This window comes from Pagrus major, chromosome 18, assembly GCF_040436345.1.
Source record: "Pagrus major chromosome 18, Pma_NU_1.0".
Lineage (NCBI taxonomy): Eukaryota > Metazoa > Chordata > Actinopteri > Spariformes > Sparidae > Pagrus > Pagrus major.
In genome coordinates this window covers 23,263,517-23,289,858 of record NC_133232.1, presented here as the reverse complement: position 1 = coordinate 23,289,858, position 26,342 = coordinate 23,263,517, and the positions used below count along the sequence as shown (strand labels likewise).

The following is a 26,342-nucleotide window of genomic DNA, read 5'->3' as shown; positions in this document are numbered from 1 at the left end:
AGAGAACACACAGGGAGCTGGATGCGCGCCCCCGACGCCTGTGTGATCCCTGATGCCTGGAGACCTCAACTCACTAACTTTATAAGAGACTGGGGGAGTTAGATCATTTATATTGTAGCCTACACTCATGACTACTTATCACAACTTTAGTTTTATTAAAGGGACACTGTGTAGTTCAAACTCAGGATTTTATTATTCACAATATTAATGAGGAAATAAAGCAACCTCAGAAATATTTATGTTTTCAATAAGTGAATAAACAAGCTGTTCTCAGAGGAAACACTGTTTGAAGCTAGAAAGGTGGTAGGGTCCGCCACATATAAACAAAAGGAAACTGTGTTGTCATAGCGCACCTTTAATACTTGTACCCGGCTACATCTCAGACGGAAATATTGTACTTTTTAAACATTTATCTGATAACTTTAGTTACTTCGCAGATTTTGATTAATAATACAAAACATAATCAACAAATAAATCATGATATGTTATTATAGTTTAAGATGTTATTGATCCCTGAGAGGCCATCCAAAATCCAATAACTATAATTCAATAATATAATACATAATGCTAAATTGGGCCGTTCAGCATGAGTACTTCAAGTATAGTTTGATGCTAATACTTCAGTAAAATTATGAGTACAGGACTTTAACTTGTGACAATATTTCTACACTGTAGTATTGCCACTTTACTTAAAGCAAGATTATGTAGAAATTGGCATTTTGTTGATATAGTGATTTTGTAACACCACTGACGTAAATGTAAATCCCAGGTCTGTAACAGTTTGTAAACTTGTATGTTGAAGTAAACATGTATGTGACGCTGTGATCCGACCCTCTCACTGAAGTTACATAGTGTAGAAACAAGTGGCAGAGACACCGTTCACAATATTACAAGACACTGAACCACCAACATGATTTTGAAGCCGTCATTTTAAGGTGAATAAGTTACATAATGTTGCTTAAAGTTTAAGCTCTGAGTACTTCTTCCACCACTGCTTAAAGGATAAGTTCACCCCAAAATGAAACATTTCTTTCCAGATCTTCACAGCAAAACAGAGTTGCTGCATTCTCCTTAACAACTGGAGTAGAAGGGCACTTTTAAAACATACAAAATAAATGAAAAAAAACAAAACAAAAAACCCACAAGGATGTTATTTACACCCTTTATAAAGCTGGAATCTTCAATATAGCTGTTAAGCTAAAAGCGTTAGCGTGCACTCTGTTTGAAGTCTCTGGGCTTCTGGAGTTGAATTGTTTTGTTGACTAAGAAACTTCATCCAACTCTCCATCTGCATGGGGGCTAGTAGATAACGATTGAATTTTCATTTTCAAACTAAACCTTACACTTTACAGCTGGACTTGGTCCTTGAGTGGCTCTCCTTAGTATCATGTGACTCCTCTCTTTAACACTCCAACCATAATTCAGTAAACCTCAACGGTCAGTCAATAAAGCAGCTGTCAGAATGGAAAAGCGTATTTATTTGATTGAACAAGTACTTGGTGTGATCACGGGAAGTGTCTTACAATGAGCCTACCGTTTCCACTGTTCAGAATCATGAGTTAATATCATGGCAAACATCAGCATACAGTTCCTTTTATATGAGAAGTACCACACGAAGACAAACAGTTTGACCTTTAATCAATGGAGGAAAAGATCGACTGGAGTCACACTACAGAGGAGAAATAATATAGAGGGAAGGTATAGAAAAACTATTATTTGGAGACAAATACACCACATTTTCTTTACAATGGATTATATGTACATATTCAAAAAAATTTAAGCTAAACAAATGTTTATTTTTTTTAGAGAAAGCATATACCAGTGAAACATGATCTGCCCTTGATAATTCTCAAAAGTTAATGTCTGCATATGTTTTATACAAAATAGATTTTCAAACAATATTTGGGTAGTGCAAATCTTTTTTTTTTTTTTTAGATTCAAGCTGGTTGATTACTTTCACAAACAGTTTTGTGTGTGTGAAAAAGACCAATTCCTATCCTATTCACAGTATTACAGAATTTGACCAAAGCCATCATGTTAGAGTAAAAAATGTGTTTTTTTAAAAAAAAACAAAACCAAAAAACAATCCCCCCCCAAAAAAAAAATTAAAAAAAAAAAAATTAATCCAAAACAAAGAACTGTACATTTGTCTTCTAGGAGCTACGTAGTTTACACTGACATAATGTTGAGTTTGTCTGTACTTGCTTTGGTCACCTTGCATTCAAACAAATAGTTGTTTTTTTATGTGTGTGATGACTGAATAAGTGTATCTGTTTCCTGAAAATCTGGCCTGCAGAGATAAAGTTAAATGTGATTCTCCTGTATGAAAATAGCTTATACTGGAAAATAAAGAACGAGGAAGCGACCACATTATGTTATCTGATGGTGATAGATTATCTGTCGTTTCTATTGCATATTCAGAAGTCCTCCTCAAAAATGTACAAATGAGTAAGAGAGGATACATTTTTGAGCAAGAAGAGGCAAGTGTGCGATATATATTATATATATATATATATATATATATATACCTGTTTAAATGAGCAGCAGCAGAGATTTGGATACACTGAATGTGAAAGTAACCCATGAGTAACCCCTATGCAGTTTATGAAGATGATTTTAAACTTTTGAATAAACTTCAGAAAGAAAAAAAGAACTTTTATCTAAGCATGGGTGTGAATGACGACCGTGGCAGCACATTCCTGAAACTTCATCCTAATCTGTGGAGCGAGTTTGATGACTTGAACCTGACAAAAATACACCATTAATCACAGAGGCAGACACATTTTGGGAATCCAAACTGAATGTTTTTTTTTTTTTTGGTTCTTAAAGTCAGGACATAAAACGACTAAACAGAGACAACCACATACTGTGTGAATCGGACATCAAATTTCAACAACCTGAGCATGGGAGCGCTTCAACATTTATAATGAGTGCTTTTACATTTCTTGTTGGGATAGCTTAGCGACAAACCAGCAGCAGAATCGTTTGACATTTTCCATATTTAAATGCACCGGCGAGCACTTTGTAGATGCTCACTTGACACATTTATCCAATTATTTTAAACTGGCAGGGCATCATCTTTAATCTGTCAAGAGCTTTTCTTTTTAAACTAAACAAGTTCCTCTTTAAGGTTCATATTCCTGTCAAAACCTGGATTATTTTTGTGCTGATGAAATGATGAAAACATTGCAGCACATTTCAAATTACTTACACAACACACAAAGAAAGATTTAGACCTACATTATTCTTTGTGATCACACATCTGTGAGTGCTTTATGTTACAGCTCGGTTATCACTCGTTAAGTGACTGAAGCTCAGGCATAATTCACTTTTCTAACTAGTTGTGGACAAATTTTTAAAAAGCATCAATACTGAGACGTGTTACCTATTTTGATACAAACACTGACCGATTTTCAGCATCACTGAAAACAGACAAAACCGGAGTTTGGCACTGAAATAGTTCCCAGAGAATAAAGGATCCATTTTGCCTGCCTCCCCAGTCAGTGATGCTAGACTCCAACGACTCCATGAGGGGACTGATGCTAAGTGCTCTGAAACGTTGGGGGGGATTGACTACGGAGCGGACGAACAAACGTGCAAATGTTCTAAAGTTACAAAGACGTGAAGACACGGTGCCTACAGGGTGTTAAAGGAGCAGGGGGGGTCAAAGGTTATCAGCAGCTGTGGGAGGTTTACAGGGTTGTGAGTCTGCCAACATCAGATCCAAAGTGCAGTATACACAAGCTGTTCATCATTTTAAAAAGGGAGAGTTCAGACATTTTGGGAAACGTGCTTCACGTTGTCGAGGATTGTTAGAAGAGAAAACTGATACCAATCTCATGTCTGTGTTTAATATGAAGCTAGGAGCCAGTTAGCTTAGCTTAAAAACAAACTGGGACAAATAGCTACATGGCTTTGTCTAAAAGGGAACAAAATACAAAACCTGCACATCTGTAGCAGATGAACCCCTTTCACACAGAACAAAAAACCTACCTGCACATGCGTACTTATTTTGGTGTAGAAATGGTGCAAGTTACCTCTGGATAAAGCCAGGCTAGCTGTTTCCCCCTCCAGCCTTTACGCTAAGCTAAAGCTACCTGGTTGCTGACTCCATCTCCACATCAACCGTTAAGACAACAGTGTGGTATCAATGTTCTCAATTATCTCTTGGCAGAAAACAAACAAGCACATTTCCAAAAATGTTGAACTATTCCTTTAGATAAACCAGATTCTTATTGAGATTGTGAATGTACTGTCGACAAAGGATGATCAGTGGCAGAATCATGACTGCATGTGTGTCAGTATTACAAAATAGACTGTAAAAACAACTTAAAAAATTGAAGGACGGTTATTTTCCAACCAGTTGGAGCCATGGCTGAACCACAGAAATTAGTTTTCCTCATGAACTAAAAATGACAAAATCTTGAAAACAATAAAATATGCCCTCTCTTCTATGATTGGTAGACGCAGGTATCTATCACATTCCATTATTAGACTACGGAGGCAGGAGTTGGGGCTAAAATAAACATCAGAGTGGGCTATTTCCTACGAGAAAACGTTCTCTACCTTCCATCTAAAAAAATCATATGCTAAAGACTTGTACAGCATAACAGTCTTTCTTCACAGTCTTTTCAAGCCTTTAGCAGGGTACAAAGTGCTCAAATAGCACTTAAGGAGTTGAGTGTGCGTGAGATCATGTGAAAGGAAGCAGGCTTTGAATATTCTTTCTTAAAGACGAGGATAATTTCTACACACGGGGAGGATGGACCGAGCTGCCACTTCTAAAGATAAACACAGCCATCGAGAAAAAGGAAAACTTGCAACTGCATGTTACATGAAAAGTACAATCAACGTACGATGAAGGTAGACCACTATGGGTTCAACGGGAAGAAAGAAATGGCTAACATGATATTTGAAGCAAAAAAGGCACATTTTTTTTCCCTTTTATAATAGACGTGTGTAAACCTGGAAGAGGTCGGCGTGTGGGAGAAATCATCCTTTGAATGGTGCACGTCAGTTTCAATGTCTGAAGTATCTATCAAAGCAATGATATATGCTTTTTACATGACTGGAAAATGTCTTTTTTTTCTCCATGTGACTGATAAACATTTTGTTACAACCTCCTATAAAAACTAAAAGAGGACCATACAGTCAAAGAGCCTACTTAAGAGCATGTTATTAATTAAGCTTTGTTACCTTCCCAGGTAACAACGACCTGGAAAATTGTATAAACTGTTACAATTTGAAAATGTAGAAAATACTATCAGAACCTGTACATAGATGTTTGTTTGTATCTACTTCAGATATCGTTCTGTGTTTGAAGGTAAGAAACCTGAGACGACATGGATGTTAAGCCTATTTCTCTTTGCGATCAGCTTTTATCTTACAAACATTTCCTACTTGTTATACACTACATCTTAGTCTGCTCTGTGCTCGCTGTCTGGTTTCTTCTCCGCTCTCCGCTCTCCAGACCCATAACCCACTACACAAAGTTGCATACTTGCTCCTGAAAACATCATTCACTCCTCGCCTCGGATCCTCAGTCCATTTCATTGTCGCTCTTCGGAGGGAGGTGGGGTTGGGGGCGGGGGATAGTGAGGTGATGTGGTGGGAATTTAAGGCATTGTGTCTTTTATGGGGCACAGTCATCTCTGGTGGAAGAGGAGAGGTTTGACGCTCCCGGCCTTGAATTTTGGTAACTGGTTGCTGATGATCTCGGCCAGCATCTCCGGGAACTCCACACTCAGGGATTTATTCACAAAGGTGTAGAAGCAGAAGCTGAGCAGTCCTCCGACCATCTGCAGACACACAGGGGAACGTGTTGGTGGATCATCAATAGAAAAACACTTGATGACCTATCTTGGTATAGGCCATCTTTTGGCAGCATATGACGACATATCTGATGTTTGGCTAGTAAGATGGTAAATGCTGTACTTATCAACTAGAATGATAACTTAGAACTAGAGCTGTCAAGCGATTAAAAAATGTATCTCATTAATGACATGCTTTATGATTAAAGGTGCAGGGTAAGAACTTTAAATCCGAAGAGAAAGATCTTCATTGACTGATATACCTTTGCATTATTGGAACGAAAAGTAAGTAAATTACTGTTTCAGGATTAAGAAAGCTGCAGACTGCAGGTGGTCAATAAGCATTTGCTGATAACATGTAATGCCAATGTCGAAGGATGGATCTCTGTACCTCGTGCATGGAATCGAGCAGCTTGGTGAGCTGATAGAAACGCTGCCAGTTCTGGCTCGAGTTCTCCTCGCGCTTCACAATGGCTTTACCCAGCTCCTTGATGTACGACATCCGAATATCGTCGAACACCGCCTGGCTCTTCAGGCCATCCTTTGGCACTGTGAGAGAGGCGAGATAAAATGTCAACACCTGGGACAGAGATAGGGATGATGTACTGTACCCCGTGTTGTACACACCAGTACGTCACACTAAAGCTACGTATAACTACTGGCTGTATATCACATCTTTAATTCTGCCACACTAGACTATGTTTAGATACCCCTGCAGTTAATCAGTTAGTGCTCTAGCTGGTGAAATTGTGTGTGTGTGTGTGTGTGTGTCTTTCTGTACCAAGCCAGGCAGCCATGTGACAATTCAATTCCTGTTTACAATAATTGCATGTCAGTTAATGAGTTGGTAAAGTGCTGTGATGTGATGTTTTGTCCTTTAGGCATCCATGGACAGTGCTGGATTGGAGTAATGGCTTTTGTAATGATTCTATTAACACGACTCAAGTTGGACAGGTGATGGTGGAAGAAGGTGTGGGGCTGAATGTCTGACCTGTGCTGAGCAGCAGCAGGACCTTCATGCACAAATACTCGTCGTGGGAGACCTGCAGCCGGACAAACTCGCTGGAGATCTTCAGCATCTGCTCGCACTGGTCGGCCATGTAGGGCAGCTTCATCCGCTCCCTGGTGGAGTAAGAAACAGTTAAGCAACACCATTCTTGTTTCGCCATAAGTCATAGCAGGTTTAGAAGGCTGCTGTAATAGATTAAATGTTCAAGGTCTTGCTGCAAACAATTTGCGGATCCCATTTAAATCACTCTTCCTGAAATGAGATTCAGTCTATTAGTTTGTCGGAGTAGAAGGCTGAGATGATGAGTGAGCATCATCTCAGTGATGAATTAATGTTGTGGGTGAAACTGGGGGCAAACTTGTGCAAAAACTCTTGAAATCAATGTTCAGGAGCTGCTTTTTTATTGCTTAACTTGAGCCAAAGTGAACATGAAATTCATAAAAATGTAAATCATAAATGCCGCATTTCTTGAGACAACCTTAAAAAATGAGAATGTCTTTGGCTTTTATCAAACTGAGAAAGATTGTTTGGATAAAGACAAATAGAGAACATAACATCATCAGATATTAATTATGATCCGATTAACTTTAATCTCATGATTATGAGGGAAAAAAGGAAAATATTAAAAGGCCTATTACAGCCCTGAGCATGGTAGCTGTGCAGACTGCTCAGACACTCAGAGTACTGTTTACAAATGGAGTCATCGAGTCTATTCAAGGGATGAAACACTGATTACCGATGACAGCTGACAGACGCTGTTTGATTCTTGGGAGATGCGACACACACAGCACAGAGCAGAGAGCTGCACTGATATATAAACAAACAGATGTATGCGTTGGCTGACTGATAGAGAAAAGAGGGTTGCATACATCACTTTAATGCTGGATTTATGTGAGGAAAAAATTAAGTCTCAACACATTGATGTAGTAATACTTTTGGTATCAAATTAAACAATAAATGTTAGACTTGTACATTGACTGAAAATGGACTTGTACGTACTCGTTTATGACGAGGTCTGGCGCGAAACACAACATGTTGCCGTTGCACTGCTGGTAAGACCTCCAGCCAAGACCGAAAGACATTAGGAAAAGCCAGGAGCACTGCAGCAGAGTCATCTGGTCGTCCAGGTGCAGGTTCCTGAAACCTGAACGGAAGGACACAAAAATACTTCAACCAAGTACCAATATAGCCACATTAGTAGTCTTGCATAGTCTGGTGATGGTGCTCCTGAAAAATAGTGTTTGAGTGAACTTGTTTTGCAGGTGTGGAGGCTAACCCTGGCTAAAACCTGGTAAAAGACAAGGTGACGATTCATTGACGATGAAGGAATACGACAATTTGGAGTAACCAAATATAAATAAAGAATGGACTAAAGGTACGTAATGTAAGTATCACGTACATTTTGTTGATGCAGATTCTTTTTCAACTTCTTCTCTAACTGAGCACCATAATCAGATTTCACCGTTTACCAAATGTGTCATTGTGCCAACCTCATCCCAGATGGAGGAGATCCAGATGTAGAGCCAGTGTGTTTGTTTTCATAAGTCACAGCAGAGAAGACACCTTTTTGTGCTGCACTAATACATTACAACATATCCTGCTTTTAACTAAAACTTGTGAAATATTCATGCTTGCAATGTGTTGGAGCTGTTAAAATAAAATCTGATTGCAAGTACTGGCTGCTTTTTGGGTTGTGTGTGCCTTCATAGAATGAACAATGAGGACGGCACAATGGCTGCACAATTAAGAAAAATGTTATTGAAAAATAACAATATCCAAATCACAGAAGCTGCAGTTTTTTGATGAGGGTAAAATGTGACGAAAAGGCATTGTAACGTACTAAGGTACTGTAATGCTGCAGAGATGCACTAGCCTACAAATCTTGTTCTCCAGATGTAAGCAATCATGCTTGTTTGGTACAGAAGAGCCCAACAAATGTCCCATCATCATGATTTTAATGGGTTTTGCAGTTAAAATAAAAATTTTGATGCAAAATGTATCATTCAGACCGAACTATATTGCTATCGGTGCCAAAAATCCAGTATTGGGTTGGCTCTAGTTATTTTTTTTTTCACACATGATGCAACCCTAGACAGCACACATTATTAACTCGCCTTGGTGCGGGCTTGATTTTTTCCCTCTCTTAACTTAGTTAAAAGGTCACAACAATTTCTTGTCCTGACATATAATCTTCCATCTCTTTGCTAACTAACTAACAAATACTATAATTACCTCACCATAAATAGTCAACACTCATTGCTAAGCACACATTTACACTCCTACTGGCAGGGTACACTACTAACCTGGCAGAGCCTTGGCCCACTTGACAGCAGAGATGACCTGCCGGCCACCCAGCCTGTTGAGGGTGGTCATCAGGCGGGTGGAGGTGTCGGGCAGGGTGCTGTCGTAGCCGGCGTAGATGGTGTCCGGCTCAATGGCCTTCAGCAGGGACAGCATCGTGGGGACGAGTTGAGGCATGCACTTGGGCACAAGGGAGCGAGCCTCCATTGGCGGAGGAGTGGTCAGCTCGGGCGGGTTGCTCGGAAGGTTGCCCTTTAAGCGGTTCAACTTTTTGGTTTTGCGTGCTGCAGATGAGAAAACAGAGATGAGCATAACAGGAAGTTTTCAAATTAATAAAGAGAAAAGGTGAAGAGGAGACGGGAGCAATTAAACCAAATCAAGGGTACACTGTTTGGCGTTATCCGTGTGGTTAATATGTACCTTCCAGGTTCATGCCAGCCATCAGACACTTGCGGAAGCGGCAGGCTGGGCAGTTCTTCCTCCTGATCTTGTCTATTATGCAGTCGTTCCTCCCAGCACACAGGTAATTATGCTGCCCTGAGGCACATGGAAGAGAAAGATTAATCTGTTATTTACCTTCATTGCTGTCACAAACACTCCAGGGAGGAAAAACTAATTAGCTGCATCACCGTCCTTTACTTTGTAATGATCATGCCTTCAACTTAAAATCATAATGACTCCGGCTTTTGAGCAGACTTATGAGAGACAGATTAGCGACGAATGAGCTTATCGCAGGCAATGAATAAATCAGTGAGGAAATAATGATGTCTTATAGCTTTGTACCTTCCACTGCTCTCTTGAAGAAGACCTTGCAGCTGCCACAGGTGAGAACGCCATAGTGGCAGCCTGAAGCCTCGTCAGAGCACACCAGGCAGATTTTATGAGTCCCGCTCTTTCCCTGTGCCGAGGATGTAGCAGTGACCGCTTCCTGTCTTGAGATGGAACTGGAGGGAGAGGGAGGAGACAAAGCAGAAAAATGTCAGCCTCTTTTACAAGTTTTTGACCTCTAGAAGCGCAGTGGAGCAGTTTTTCTGTGAGTGGGTGCCCATTTTGTTTGTTTGAAGACACACATGTACATGCATGTCAACACTGTAACACTATCCACTGATTTACAGGCAGTGGTAATGCCAAGATATGCAGCAATGCGTCTGCAAAGGCAGGAAAGAGGAGGACTGCCTGCAAACATGGATGTAAACGATCTTGGAAAAGTTTGTGTGTTATGAGGAAGGACATTCATTCCTCATGTTTGTTAGACCTCAAGGATACAGAACATTAAATGCAATCATTACGTTTGTTTACAAGGAAACTTGTAACCAAGACAAAAAAAAACTACTACCAAAGACAACACGCTGACTTAAATCAAAAATAAAAACGGACAACTTAGCCCAAATCCATGTGAGACAAATGCTGTACGTCTACAGCAGGCCATTTACATACTGTCCACCTCTACTCCTGAAAGCATCCTCTCAGTTTTGAGGGTTCAGCTGCAGGTCATATTTACATCTCTGCACTAAAACTTTAAATAAATAAACAACACAGATACACTACACATACGTGTACACCCATAAGAGTCAATGTGTTCTTTGTGCTTTCATCCCCCCTTTACTTAGCCTTCGTTCCCAACATCATGAGTGAAGAGAAGTGCGGCCATTGTGCCCATTTGGGCCTAAGGCCTAAATTATCTGAAGATCTGTGGTCACATCCTAAATCCAGTGCTTGTCATAAACCAGCCCTTCTTCCTTTGAATTGAACCACAAACGTTTCCAGACCCAGTCAACAGTGGTTAGAGATGCACTTTTTCAAAACGACCACAAGAGGGCGTCGGGCTTTGCAGCATTCATGCGCCAGAGGTCCACACCCCCTTTCTAACCCAGTGGCCACAGCAACAACAACGCCCACAATGAGTGGCTATTGAGCCCTGGACATGCAAACAACTGTGTCTGTCTGTCCATACGTCCACAGGCCTGCCACCGCAATGAAAAACAAAGCGTTTTACTTTACAACAGCTGCTGTGAACTGTCACTGCAGACTGACACACTTATGCAGAATTGAACCGGGGAGCCAAGTTCAGTCGGAATTACGCAACACATGAGGGTATTAGCATGAAAGCAGGTCAGGCCCCAGCAGTCAGTGGGTGTAGCGGGGATGGGAAAACCTGAGAGAAACATCAAAGCATTGATGAAGTATTCAGCTGCCAGATAAAAAAAATAAAAATAAAAAAAAAGATCAGGGAGAGACCTCAGAGGAGACGTCTAGTCATGACAGGGCTGAGAGCTTTCTAAGCACCGCTTACAACACACTGCGGTCAATAAATCTCTCCATTCACCTCTTTTGATGATAGTTTGTGAGCTTCCATTTCCTGTCTGTCTCTGACTGCATTGTTTCGTACAGTTTAAACTAAAACCCTGGAGTGTTTCACCCCAAAGTGGGGTGCTCACTGAACAGCTCCCCCCTGGACCAGCTGTGAGAGGTGAAACCTGGGGCAGATGTAATTGAGAACACACAGCGACTAAATCCATGAAAATCCTGCAAACCAGCATTTTCTACAACATCTGATTGACTGTTCTTGTTAAAAATTACATTCTGCTGAGGCACCTCACCGAAAAAGTTTTGAGGAACAAAAGGTTTAATTTCAGTGTGGTAGATATAGCCAAGATGTATTACACAGAAGCACGAAACAAATCACACTCCATATTGTGTGCACAATTCATCATTGTCTGAGGTGAACGACCTGCGCAGAAGGAATATTATTATAAATATTTTTAGCTATGGTAAAGATCACTCCTTTTTAGACTTGGGAATTAGATTCATCATTCTAACTCAAATACAAAGCCAAACCTACGCAGCTACAGAGTAAACAGAAACAGTATTAATATTATATATAAATGCAGAAAAATGAAAATCCTTCAAATCTAATGCGCTACAGATTAACTTTTGATCATCCTTTGTTTGTATTTGCCTCGCCAAACGAGAATATATCACCGTCTCCAAGCACAGTGTTGCCTTTGGTCCTGAGAAATTTTTCTTAGGATCACAACAGAAGTGCAAAAGTTGCAGCAAAAATTATAAAACTGAACCCCATGTTGTGCATGATTATGGACTAATGAAGTTCAAGACTTGTTTCAGTAATTAGTCTGTTTGGATGTTAGCCTTGCTAAGTGTTAAGTTAAATCCTAGCTAGTCTGACCTGTATTACTGTAAAATGTGAACTGTTCACGTGGTTTCAGTGTGACAGTATAGTAATAATTGTAGTGACTGCAAGAGTTGATGTTTGGTATTCAAAGTCCCACAGAGAGTATACCGATTAATCTCATTTAACAGTCTTCAGATGCTTTTAGTTATTGCTGTCAGTAACAACTCGTGAATTATGCACCACTTTGCCTTACAATTTTTACTACTTTTACCATTTCTATTCTGCAGGCAAAGTTTAAATCTAACTGAAGACTCTGTGTTTGTGACCGGAGCCCAGTAGTGGTCAATTTTCCAACAAACCAGTTTCAGGGATCCAATTCCCAACATGTTATATACCTTATTTATGAGCACTCGAGTCATTTCATCTTTACTGCGTATTGCTGTCATTAAGGGTTGCGCTGGTTTCTCTTCTCTCCCCTGCTCTCCACAAACACACTAACTTTAAAAGAAGTTCACAACCTCTACTTAATGCACACCTGAGGGTAAGAAAGGCCAAGATGTAGTGAGATTGGATGGATGATCACAGCTCTAATAAGACTGGTTCTGTTAAAACTCACTTTTTTCTTTCTCTCAGAACCCTTGCAAACCATATACTGCAAATTGCAATTGTGTTGTCTTCCTAAGAAACAAGCTTGGTGTAGATGCTGCACTTTAAGTCAATGAAAGCAATTTGGCTTTGTATGAGCGCCTCTCTTTATCAGCTATGATTTCACCAATTCCAATAACAAACTGATAATATAAGTACAATTTTACAATTGTTTTTGCAGCATGTTTTCTAATTGCTGCACATGTGTTGTCAACTTGATAAAGACAATTTCTTAATTTGCTTGTGTTTTGTCTGTTTGCATGTGCTTTCTTCAGCTGCTGTGCCTTGAGCTCTCTCGGCCACCTTAATTATCACCCAACTCTGCAGTTGCTGCTCCAACACTCTCAGCTTTGGTGCCAAACGCAGCAAAGTTGGCTTAACTGCATTTTCAACCAGACACCGGTACAACTTCCTCAACTGCTGTCACGCGTTATTTACTTTTTATCAGCTGACATCTTTGTCCGGAGCCACACAAGAGAGGCTCTATGGTGAACTAGGATTTTGTACCGCAACTACAACAAGGGCACTGCTTGTCATTTTAGTGTATGGAGATCTGATGTTGTTACACTGCGGTTGCTCTGCATATGCGCTGGGTTGACTGCCATGAATGACATATTTCTCATAATTGTAGGTTTTAAAAAAAAGTTAAATATTCAGTAAAATTGCCAACTCATAATCAACTTGGAAAATCTTGGTTTCGGGTAAAGCCCTCATGGAAACCAGGAAGAAAAAAGAAAGACGATTGTGAAGATTGGAATCAACCAGAAATTTCAATCAATCTATGCTGATCCTTGATGGGTTTCACGGGGCTGAAGCCGACATGCGGGGTACACCCCTGGACATGTGTCCAGGCAATCACAGGGCTGACACAGAGAAAGACAACCACTCAGGCTCGCATGCAAACTCCACATTGGTCCTAGCCAGCCGCCATGCTTTAACCTAGAACCTTCTTGCTGTAAGGGGGCAGTGCACCACTGGCCAGAAACGTGACTCTTGCTGGCTATAACAAGTTTACAAGGTGATAATATGTCAATTTTGTGTTTACAGCTTGATCCACTGCCCTCAAGTTGGCAAAAACGGCAATTAATTGCTGCTTTAAGATCGGTTATAGGAAAAACAGTTGAAACAAATGCTTCACCGTAGCCATTTAAGGATGGGCAATAATTGTGTTGTGACAAGCATATCTAGGCATCATGTTTCATAGTTTGCCTTTATTTTCTATAAATCTTCTGATAAACTGTCATTGTTATATTATCATCTGAATTATAGCTCTCAGTACTTCATTCATGCTTCAACCAGCATGTCTGAATACCTGCTGACTGGATCACAGTAAACACAAACAGTAACGGCCTGACTGAAGGGTCATTTGGTCAATACAATACATATAAAGCCTATGCTGCTGCGATGATGTAACCAGTATGCCATCTGTCTCCCACACAGATTTATGTTGGGTTTCCATAACGGTTAAGCACACACACATACAATATACAGTGTGGACACACAAACAAAAGCCCTTCGGGGCAGAGGAGTCTATTCAGAGTGATGAAGATGATGTCATAGGGTATGAATGGGTGACCCATTTGTCCTTCACTGGCCCACTAGGTGTCATCAGGACAGCTTTACTAGAAGGCTTTAGGCTACTGGGTCAAATCCAATTACTGCAGCCACTACATGTTTCAAAACACCGATGTAAGCCTGAAGTGAAGTCGATGCTTTTCAATATTTTCTCAAAATACAATATGGCATCAGTAGATGACATTCAACTCAGCCATGGGACATGTTACAAGCCTGTTTTTGAGGACTGTCACACAGAAACCAATCAAAGCTGCATGACAATCTGCAGAGACCAAATTTCCTCTTTCTGAAACCATCTGTTGAAGCGAGTGCTCGCCACCGACAGGAAGTTCTTGCATTCCCTCTGAGTTTACTATCGGTCAGAGCACAGTCACAGCACAAAAGCAGAGACACCCCGAGATGGGCCTCGGCTTCAACAAGAGCAGTGCTGAGAAAGTTAACTGCTTACTTCTGTAGGAGTGTGATCAATCAGCCTGGGTTTTAATGAGGCAAGCCACTTCACGCACTTACGATAATGCTGGTGGCCCACTGCCCTGCTTAACAATTCATAATCCCCTTTTAGCTGCGAGTGTCACGAGTAGCTTGGCAGGCCACTGCTCTGTATACCCCAGCCTCTTTATCAATCCAGACAAGCAGCTGTAAGAACTACATCATTACAGTACCAGCCTGCTTCTTTTTCGGTGCAGTAGATTGTTTAGTGCTTTTGCATTTATTCCATATATTAGTCTACATCATCCTCCTTGACCTACTTCAGGCCCAGCCACAACACATGCGTCAGCTCAGTGAAAAATACGAACAATTATTTAGTTCCACTGGTTGTCTCGGACTCACATGTGGTGAGGTCATGCTCCTAAATAAGACTGAAAATAAGAGAAAGAGGATCTTCACAAAAATCTGTCCAGGTTTATTGCATGCTTAAAACCAGATTTTTGTGTGATGTTTATCACTGCTACTGATACAGGTAGAAACATCTCCTCATCTTCATCTGTGAGCGCGGAGAGGCGATCAGAAGGAAGCGTTCCTTCCCCGAGGTAAGAGCCACCAAAATAGAAAGGGGAACTGGTCTGCACGCTCTGAATCATTCTTGCACGCAGAACAACAACACAGCTTCTATGAGGGAGTGGAGAGACGGGGTTTGTTTGGTTAAAGACTGGGCTGGACTTCTCTAAAATATCTGTATCCTGGGCCCTCCAATACAAACAGACTGTATGTCTTTATAAGTACTTGACATAAGTACCATGCTGCCATAGGAAATTAATACAGTGGAGATATAGTACTCTTTGGAGCAGTTTTACATGAACATGAAGTGTTTTTAAGGCCATTGTTATGATTTATGATAAAGTCCATTAATGAGATACTTCACATGTGATACGCTGGATGATCCCTCAGTGTCACCATCTCCTCCTTGATGATTTATTGACAAACAGCTACATTTGGTTGCCCAGTGCAGCAACTTCAGCTCAGCTTCAAAAACCAAAGAAGACTAAACTAACCCTACGGCTGAGCATGAGAGAAATAACCCCGAGGGTATTTGAGTTTCCATAATAGTTTCCATAGTAGGAGCCGTTAGTGACTTCTGTGTAGGTGGGAGGCAGCTTCCTGGCCTGTAAAATGAATTGGAGGCCCGCTGCTGCTACTGTGTGCACAACCGTAATACCTTCAGCTGGATACCGCTGAATGGGGGAGGAACCCACTCCCAAAGTTTGACTTTGCTGACTCGGCAGCTGTACAACAAAAGTAAGAAGAAGGACACAAACAACGCACAGACTTAGCTATATCCTCTTAACCTCGATATGGGGAAATTCTATAAGCCTCTTGAGTGTCAAAACACAACAAAAACTAAATACAAAAAAGCAAAACTGCGGTTACAGGGGAATGCGGTAATAACGCGAAAGCGACTGGAATGGCTGGCATTTGATCTGGTGCATTCACTCGGCGCCAGCTGTGGGAAGGCGGGAGGGAAAGTAGGTCAGGAGAGTGAGAGCTTCACGGCAGCCTGCCTGCCTGCCACAGCACTCAGGACACGCCCACATGCACACACATGTGCACATCTACACACTCATGCATAATATACAACACTAAAAGACCCGCATGTCCCACACACACAAGCGCATTAATGACAGGTGATTTACAGCAGCTGAAAGCTTCTGCTGACAGTCAAGGTCTCTGCCCTTGACTGCAGGAAGCTAAAACAGGGGACAGACGGACGGAGGGGAAGAGAGAGGACGGGTGAGGGAGGCAGAGAGGTGAGGGGTGTGTCAGAGCGAGACCGCGCACTGAATAGCTCTGACCAAAGATTGCTCTCAAAACAGAGAGCCAAGACTGAGAGCAGAGACTATTCATACACTATGTATAAGCTTTATATAAATACATAAGGCTATATATAAATGGACTTCGGAGCATAAACTGCTCATATATCAAACCAGGCAACAAACCACAGCTGATATATCCAACCGTGCAGACAAACAACATTTCACTTCACCAGCACCAGTTGAATATATGTCGTACTCCAAGGCCTATCAATCTGGACCCTGCACTGGTTTGATAAGGCTCTATGCTCTCAGCTGACACAGAATAACTGCCTGTTAATACCCAGCTACACTACTGAGCCTACCCCGTCACCAAGAAACTCACACATTCAACAAGTTGTTACAAAGTCCCGCAGGCACCGCAGCTGTCAAACACACCCCTGAGGCAAGGACTCGGACCTACATTTCATCAATAGGATGCTTTAAAAATGTGCTGCCTCAGATGTTTACACAGATAGTTGTTATGTTAAGCATGTTAGTTGTTTATCTTGAGCAGGATTTGAGGAAACCAACCTGAAGAGATAGCAGAAGTGTTTGCTGTGACAGAGAAGAAGTCAGAAAAGCTGCTCCAACACCGTCTATTTTATTCTTGTTTATTCAACAGTGAGTCATAGACATTTCCCAAAGTTGACTCAATATTCCCACATGTGAAATTCTCTGGAGTTTTACTGCCGTAGCACAGACACAGTGGGATCTGCTCTTTAACTTGCCCAGGCACTGCTTCGTTCAGCCCAGGTCTGACTGCACAGCAGGCTCTGAGCCAGCAAGTCAGATTTACTCCTATCAGTGTTAATGTAAGTGCCGAAACTAAAGAGCGTTTTCCTTTTTGATTAATCTGCCTATTATTTCCCCAATAAATAGATTAATTGTTTGGTATTTAAAATGTCAGAAAAAGTTTAAAATCTCCATCAAATCTCTTAAAGCCCTGGTTGGCATCTTTAAATTGCTTGTTTTGTCCCATCAACTAGGGCTGCAACTAACGATTATTTTCCATGATCGGTTAAACTGAAGATTATTTTCACAAATACTCATGGATAGATTACATGAAGTTACTAAAAAGTATTTTAAAAAAATTGTGAAAAATGTTCATCACAATTTTCCAGAGCCCAAAGCAAAATCATAAATTTGCTTCTTTTGTTCAACCAACAGTCAAAAAAGAAATTCTCTTTCATTTACTGTCACAAATGACAATCAACTAATCCTTGCAGCTCTACCATCAACAGTCTAAACCTAAAAGATATTCACTTTACTATTTTATAACAAAGAAAACAGGGCTTTGGTCGCACAGGCACCTAAATATCTGTCAAGGGGTTAAAACTTAAAAGGTCTCATAAAAAATTAAAATATGTAGCCTGTAAAAGTAGTAGAGTGTTTTGACAGTTGCCTATAAACATATTTTCTGCAGACTGTCAGCATATTTTGCACATGTACAGTACACGTCTGTGTGTGCAGTGTATTGCTCCCCGGTACTTGTCACTGTATTTTTTTTTTTCAACAATTGAGGTTATTGCAATGGCTTGTTTCCTGTGAGATTCAAAGGGGGAAAAAAAACTTTTATCTGCACCTTTATGCCTGTGAACAATCTCTTACAAAATGTGTTAAAAGTTAAATTAAAATGTGTTACTGGGTGCACCTTAAATTATGTGCTGGTGCACCTGGAAATGCAACAAATCTTCGCATTTTGAGACGCTAAAACGTGGTCATGTTTAGTATTTTTGCTTAAAAATTACAAAAACTAGTTGCCGATTCATTTTCTGTTCCATGATTCATCAACTAATAAAGTCAGCTCCAGTTAATATTCAGCGGTATCAGGCCGGATAAGACAGACAATAAATGGTTATATCTGATTAATAAATAGAAAACTGAACTAACCTCCACTGAAAAACCTAGAATGAATGACATTTTATCTGTACAAGAACCTGAACCACACAACACTCACTCACTCACTCACTCATACTCACACTCGCGCACATAAAGAGAGCTCTACAGGCTGAAACTAAACAATACTGCTTTGTCTGAATTCAGTGAGCCCCTTTTATTGCTCCTCCAAACAACAGTCCTCCATTACACACAATCAAGTCAAAAGCCTCTGAGGAATTCCAGTCACCTACAGTGTGCATTATAAAAGGCTTTTATGGATCATATTTTGTCATGGAGCCCCGAGGATCACAACAGAGCACAATGGCGGCTCAGGCTAAAGTCAGCAGCAGTATGGCTAAGTCATTACAGCTGACCCACAAATTGAACTCCACTCTATGGCTTGGGCCTATCACAGGCCGAGCAGGAAATACCACGCTAAAAACAATACTTGCATAACACTGGCCTACTAAACAAGCTGTATTATTATCTGCCTCTTTTCCCCAATCACTGTAGGTATTTCCTTTTAGAGCAGTTCAGTTTGAATCAGGTCACGCCACATCAGAACCAGTTATCATACGATGAGGGTGTGCATTTCCCAAAATAGGAGCATTTCTCCACGTGAAGCATTCTTCATTGTGTGAGCCGGTTGTTTGTGAATCAGACCGTAAAACTGAGTCAGACTGTAAAACTGTGATAAATGAACAGATAAAGGTATGGGAAAGCACTGGGGATGTGAGAGACAGAGACTGGCTATGTCACAAGTCTCAGCTAGTTGAACTGATGCAAGAAGACCTGCACAGTGCAAGGCAGCAAACTTTGGAGCTACGGCAGGTCAGGTACTCTGTGCCACGCGAGTTCCTCCGAGCCTCAGCCACAGCAGGAAGCGGCAGCAGCACCCTTGCGTGAGAAGATGGGGGTGATGTTGACCTGATGCCAAACACCTCACAACCACAGAACTGGTGCAGCCCAGCGTTCAGCCGATTTCAAGCCGCTAAATGTCACACAGGTTGAGGCGAACAGACAAAAACACAACTCCCACTCACTAGAGAGAAATGCTATGTTTACCCACCTATAAGCCAATACCCAACACCCACACAAAATCATCTGGGCTCACACCACATGCACAGACATAATCCTATGCTCAAACACACACAGAGACTGACATACACACCTCTGAAGTACACAAAAACAAGGTAATTAAAGCCACATGTGAAATGAAAATGAGGTGTATCTCGTGTCACTCCCCATCTGTTCCTGGTCACCAGGCATTAGGTCGACTGTCAGACAGTCATGAAGATGATACCAAACAATAAAAACACGAACACAGCTGTGCCCTCGTTGACATGACGCACTCCTGCGTGCCAACTGTTTGGGCTGATCACTCCCCATCAGATACTGAGTCAGACAGGCGTGAATGTAAAAGAGACACAAACAAAAAAGCCTCTAAGATGTGCGACTGTCACACCACTGTTGGTGAAGAATGTCTATTGAGCCGTTTCACGACTGGAACCCAAAGCCACATTCACAGCTGAACCCATAAAAGTCTACAGGGCAGCAAATGAAAGACTTTACAAAAGGCACTTTGTGGGGCCGGGTGGAGCCCAAATACTGTGACTCGATGCTCACTGGAAAGAAATCACAGCAGAAATTTAGATTCAGCAAAATCACGTGAGGAAGTCAGGGGAACAAGCAGCCCTTTTGACTTTACTCTACATCAGAATTTCCTTCTGACTGTACAGGGCTGATCACTCTGTAAAGGCCACAATTCATTCATCCCTATTATTGAATGAACTGACTCTGCTGCTCCTTGGAGACAGATCTGCTTCAAGTGAAGACATCACAGATTTATTTTTGGCATAACGCGACTGGAGGATCACGTGTCCGTTGGGCCATGCCACAAACACACATACTCAGGCTTGTCCAGAAGAGGAAAAAAGATGTGACTTGGATAAAAGCGGAATTCCCCTGGTTTTTAAACAGCACATCCTTTCTCCAGACCGTGTGCTTATTGTGCAGCCACGTCCTGTAGAGTCAACGAGCCCGTCTCACAAAGCAGGATTAGCGGGTTAACTAAGAAACTCAGGGGTTAAACCTGGCATTACTGTCTCAGGACGAGGAGTTGGTTTTAAATTGAGCTCCATTGCCATGGTAACCAACACTGCAAACCAAACCTGCAAGGAGCAGTTTTTGTTCTGGCTTATCAAAACGTAGAAAATGTCCACCTCCTCATGTCTCAACAGTGAGGGCAGAATACAGCTACCATTCCTGTAACAAAAACACCACACTTGTGCTAAAGAAACAAGTACTGAAGAGCGCAGAAAGATGTGCCGACAAACAATTAGCAGGAAGATTACGATGCTTTTATTTGTAATATAATACATTTACTGCATATTGTTGCATATTAATTGTGCTGAACTTACTGTATGATAAAACCAACAGTGTAGCTCAGATGCACATGAGGCCACGTGGTGATATCTGTAAACTTTAAGTATCTAAACTGTAAGTGAGACGACACTATCCAAGAAATAAATGTGCCCTATCTAACTGCACCAATCAGCCCTTACATTTTAATAAGGAAATGAATGTTCACAGTTACAAGTAGCAAATTTATGTGCAGTACAATTCAGTTCATTCATTTTATATTATTTCTATCACTTTTTAGTCTATTATCATCATTATAATGTATGGATTATTCTTTGTTGATTCTTTAATTTTTTAAATTGCAATTTCTTGATTTTTTCCACAGGGACCCATATGTTCAACATGTATTAAATATTTTGTCCTGTATCTGGTGATGCAGCATGTGACTGAGTGTTTGTTATAAACCCTAACTCCTTCACGTGTGCACTCAAACGGGATTATTCCTGGACTGACACCAGCAGCTGATAACCACCTTTTTGATAGCTGTTATCCAGAACCACCAGTGTTTCATTTGTGAAAACAGATAACAGAGCCTGCCTAAGTTAAACGATAAACAACACAAGTAGGGCTGATAAATGAACAATTACTGATACTCAGCACTGATTAATTACTTTGGCGAATCACAAACTCACTAAAGTCGTACCAATGTCTTCACATTAAAGGCTGACAAAGGCATCTTTTAAATAGATTGGTCTCAGATATATGAGGCCCTGTCTCTCCCTGATCCATTGTTTACTGCACTCCAGCAACATGAGCAGTGTCAAAGACACCTCAATTATAACACTGAAACCATTTCCTAACACACAAGGTTATAAACCAGTGAACCATAAAGCGGCGTAAACAAATAATCAGCAGCCAGCAGTTTTAATTAATGATATTCATATCCTGTCAGCGAGCAGCAGTGAGCCAAAAATCTCTTCAGGTTGACATTTCAGTGACATTGCTCAGGTGAGCTATGCTTCCAGGTGAAAATTGTATTTGAACGTCAGTATTGTGTTCAAGAAGCGTTGTCCAAATCCTACCTAAATTTGCAGGCAGTACGCCCTAACACTCGGCTATCTACAAACACCAGATATATCCGTGTCTGTGTATATGTTGTTCGATATACCCTGATGTGACTGCGGAAAAAGATGCTTGGGGTAAATTATAATTATTAAATTCCCAGTGAAGTTTAATGTTTACATGTACTGAATTATTTTAGACAATAAAGTTTATTGTGAAAATGTCAAATATCCTGCCTCTGCTACATATCTTTGTCACAGGTTTTTGATAACCACATTAGAGGGATCATTGCATAGATAATCTTATTTGAGCAGCAGTAATCAGCAAATATTTACTTTGACCTCATAAATAATTCTGATTAACAACCTGTTTTGCTAATTCAAATTCCTAATAATCTCAGCTCAAGGATTTGTGGGCATGAAGCTGGAGGAAACAGCTCTGTTGCAAAGATGAGCATGTATGCATCTGGTCTTTGAGCAATGAACATTAGCTGTCTGGTGATGCAAGGGAGGATAAATTGAGACACAAGTTAAGACATGTCTGGGATCACCAGATTAACATGTTAGCTCAGGTTGGTAAGAGTAAAACAAAAGGGCAGGTCAGTCTAAACAGCCAAGTACTGCCAACATTTCTCACCTGGCAAAGCTGGTGGAGAAAGAGGGAGAGCTTGAGAAAGCCTCACTGGCCCTGTTCATCGCCGCGTTGTCCCCGATACCCTGGCCTCTGTTCCAGGGCCCAGCGATGGTCGTCACTGGGAGATACAGGCTGGTCACTGTTTTCTGATCCTTTTGCTGCTGAGTTTCATTGCTGCTGGGGTTGACTCCAAAGCGGTAGCTCTGTCCTCCTGAAGTGCTGACTCCACAGATGGAGATGGGGTTAGAGCTGGGCATGTCTGTGGAGGACGTGCCGCTCATTTGGCAATAACTCTGGCCTGCAGATGTCTTCTCCTGTTTGATCACACCTTGGGTGCAGAGCTGAATGAAGCCGGCATCTTTTTCTTTCTTCACCAATGCAGGCAAAGTGGTTGTAGGGGTTAAGGAGGCAGATGGGGATATGCTAGAGCACGACTGATCTGGACTTGTCATATTACTGCCATTAAGAGCAACAAAGACTGCCCCACTGCCGTTAATGCTTTCAACCACAGCAGACTTCAAGTCCCTCTCTGAGCCAACGTCCCCAAGCAGAGAATCGTCTGCCAGAGAGGACAGGAAGGCATCGTCCCCTACATAAAATTCTGAGGGGGACCCAGTGAGCTCGAAATCTTGGAGTAGGTCCAGAGCGTTGTCACTGAACAATTTCTGGTGCACGTCCACATCTTTGCCAATGTGATCAAAGGCGTGATCAAGGTCAATGGGGTCTTGGTCTCCTTTATCCATGGAGAAATCCTCTGTTTTCATTGGGAAGAAGTTGGGATCTGACCCCCCAATAAGTGAATCCATGGAGGACTGGTTAATGTCCACTATACTGGCCTCCAACTGGGGCAAATGCTCCCTCAAGATCTGACGCCCAAATGTAGTGGAAGTGTGTGTCTGGAGGAACTGCTGCTGAACCCTCTGATCTTTGGTCAGGCCCCTGGACTCTGAGTCTTCTAACACGGGGCCTACAGTGGCGGTAACGGAGGTGAGCTCCTCTGGGAAGGGGCTGTCACTGAGGCCGTTAGGCACCTGTCCTGGCTGCATCAACGGGCTGGATGGAAGAACGATAGATGTGGCAGAGGTGATGGACATGGCACTGTGAGGAGCCACTTTTAACAGACCTCCCTCCTCAGTGCTTTCGGTGTAGACCAATTTGCTTAAATGGTCATCTCTTCTATATGTGATCTTCTTCACTCCACCTTTATCCATCTTTTCATTTGAAGGGGGAAGACAGACAGAGAGTGTTAACAGAAAGGTGTGTCGTTTACAAGAATGCTCAGCAACCATGTTAAAACACACCGATGGGTTATCAGACGTGCTGAAAAACTAGTGCAGCTATCATGTAGAGGAAATTAAAATGGTTTCAGGTTATGCAAATGAAGAGAACAAGTCTCAAACGCTAGGTCAATAAGACTGGGGAAAGTTGCAGCAGTAGCACCCCCACCCCCCGCGCGCCCTTGATAGCTTAAGAGGCTAACGTTAGCTACTCGCCGTTAGCATACATGTTGGTTTACGCGCATAGACAGACGTGCCCACCTAAACTGCACTTCAAGTAAACACACATTAAATGCGTTCGACCAGGAGTCACACACAGAAAGCCGGAAAGTTTTACCAAAATATAGCATATGCTAACGTTAGCTTATTGCTACGTGTTGGCATGCTAGGTAGCAGTGTGGCTAAGTTAGACTGGCTACGTCCCCACATTTCGGTCGAATGTCGTTGACAGTAGCGTTAGCCAGCTAGCCAACATAGCCCCTTTAATTGTTTATATTTAGCGTTAAACCGGCTAAAGCTACGTTGCAGTGTGTGTCTTTAACTCACATATTTATCAAATAAAATCTCAATTAAAGCTCGTATTTACCCTTGAAATGACTGATTGTTGGTATGTGTCCACAGGTCGTCTGTCAACATTGTTTTGGTTGAAAGTGGCAGTCCACAACACGGAGCACTGACTCAATGTTTGTTAACGTTGCTCCTTGCGCGTCGTCTCTTAGCTACATGGCTTGATAAACCGACAAAAAAAAACAAAAAAACGCCAATTTGAGAGCGTTTGTGAGTTTCTTGTTCAGTCTTCCAGTGCGATCTTGCTTGCAAATTGTCGTACAGGCTGCCTTGAGCTGGCCGAGCTATGGGGATTCACAGCTAGCCATTAGGAAAGTAGGCGCTAACCTCCAGGAAAAACATACAAAATGGAGAACTAGCAAGCCAGCCCCATGGCAGACCTGTTTACAACGCACAGCGCCCCCTGCTGGCCGCGCCGAGCAACTGCGGCTTGTTGTGTTCAAGGAGTTCAAGCTCTCAGGACGCCTTTGGGGACTTACAATAAGAAAAAAATGACGACCATTTATTTACTGACCACAAATCAATAATTATATCATGATAAAGACTCAAACTTCCAAGGCAGGAGTTAGTTTCAGTGCAGTTTGATAATGCCAGGACCCAAATAGCAGCGTGAAGTGTAAGGAAAGTTATATAAAGTGCCCCTGAGCATTGAACAAACTGTGTATATTAAACTGTTTGCATTCGTCTGCTCTTACATGAGTGTTCACACAGCTGCCCTGCACGGGGGCTCCACTGTCTTGCAGTGGTTTGACAGAGAGACAGACGTCTGAGTCAGAGGACAGTGGGAGAAATTATGAATGGATGTGCATGCAGTCTCAATGATCTCTGGGCTGCACACTGCAACTAAGGTGGTTTTTATTTCTCACTCCAAAGAAGTAGCCTGTAGGTCTGAATCTGCTACGTGAAAAGGAGCTTTTACTGGACTACATATCTCCAAATAATGATACCATGAGCTAAAATGATGAGACGTGAGTGCACAGCTGGGTATCCGACCACAGACACCACCATCACTGTAAGATCATTAATTATTAATACATGATAAATATATTATGATTAAGTCACAGGATTGCTGTTCAAATCTGATGCAACTGATTGTGGGGACTAAATTAGGATGCAAAAACAATTTCTATCTAGTTTTGATTTCTATCTAGGTTAGACTTTTTCTATTTCAATAAACTGAAGCATATCACTCCTCACTACACTGGTCTGCTGCGATGTCTCAGTCAGGATGCAACACAATAGCGGTTGATGTATTGGTGTAAAAAGCATGAAATCATATGATATTGCATTGCAGCGGTGCAATGTTTAACACTACCCTTCGAAGAAATGATTGTTATTCGGAACAGCAGGGCATCATTCAGCCAAATCATGTACTGACAGATTGAATCCTGACTAGATAAACTAATGAAATGAATAAATAATATTTCGGGACAACAATTTCCCTGTTGGTGTACTTACTGTACTCCCTCCAGGGGCTCAAGAGGACACTCAATGTCATTGCAATGGCTGCACCAGTAAACAACAACCCACTATTGGATAATTATTAATCAGTTAGCTGTAATGGCTGACCTTTCTCACCTTACTGCGAGGAAGGAGACAATCTATATGAGCAATTTCAAAGATAGCATGAAGCAAAGATTGTCTTTATTCAAAATAGAAGTGAGGTTAGAGTGCCTTCTCACTTATTAAAAGCTGCAGCACTGCTCACTTCATTTATGATTTAGTCAGAAAACTGCAAAATAGATTTTGTTTCCCGAGCCGTGCCAGTTCAAACTTCTGCCTCTCTTTCATGTGGAAATA

At 41.5% G+C, this 26,342-nt stretch overlaps 1 protein-coding gene across 1 annotated transcript; it reads right to left on the bottom strand.

Annotated features, from left to right (window-relative positions):
- Positions 1 to 1,460: 1,460 nt before the first annotated feature.
- On the bottom strand, positions 1,461 to 24,840 carry nr3c1 (nuclear receptor subfamily 3, group C, member 1 (glucocorticoid receptor)). The gene is made up of 9 exons (XM_073486436.1): positions 24,562 to 24,840; positions 22,702 to 23,909; positions 9,904 to 10,064; positions 9,541 to 9,657; positions 9,123 to 9,404; positions 7,819 to 7,963; positions 6,802 to 6,932; positions 6,202 to 6,359; positions 1,461 to 5,798 (listed from the first exon to the last, which is right to left on the bottom strand). The coding sequence occupies exons 2-9, from the start codon at positions 23,907 to 23,909 to the stop codon at positions 5,646 to 5,648; spliced, it is 2,355 nt and encodes a 784-aa protein (XP_073342537.1). The 5' UTR covers positions 24,562 to 24,840; the 3' UTR covers positions 1,461 to 5,645.
- Positions 24,841 to 26,342: the final 1,502 nt, after the last annotated feature.

Bases quoted from the DNA above. Each gene is read 5' to 3' on its own strand.
- nr3c1 (XM_073486436.1), bottom strand. From the start codon at position 23,909: ATGGATAAAGGTGGAGTGAAGAAGATCACATATAGAAGAGATGACCAT. The intron at 9,658-9,903 runs GTACAAAGCTAT...CATGTGCCTCAG, and splicing joins CTTCAAGAGAGCAGTGGAAG to GGCAGCATAATTACCTGTGT. The intron at 7,964-9,122 runs GTTAGTAGTGTA...CCTTCCGTTCAG, and splicing joins GTGGGCCAAGGCTCTGCCAG to GTTTCAGGAACCTGCACCTG.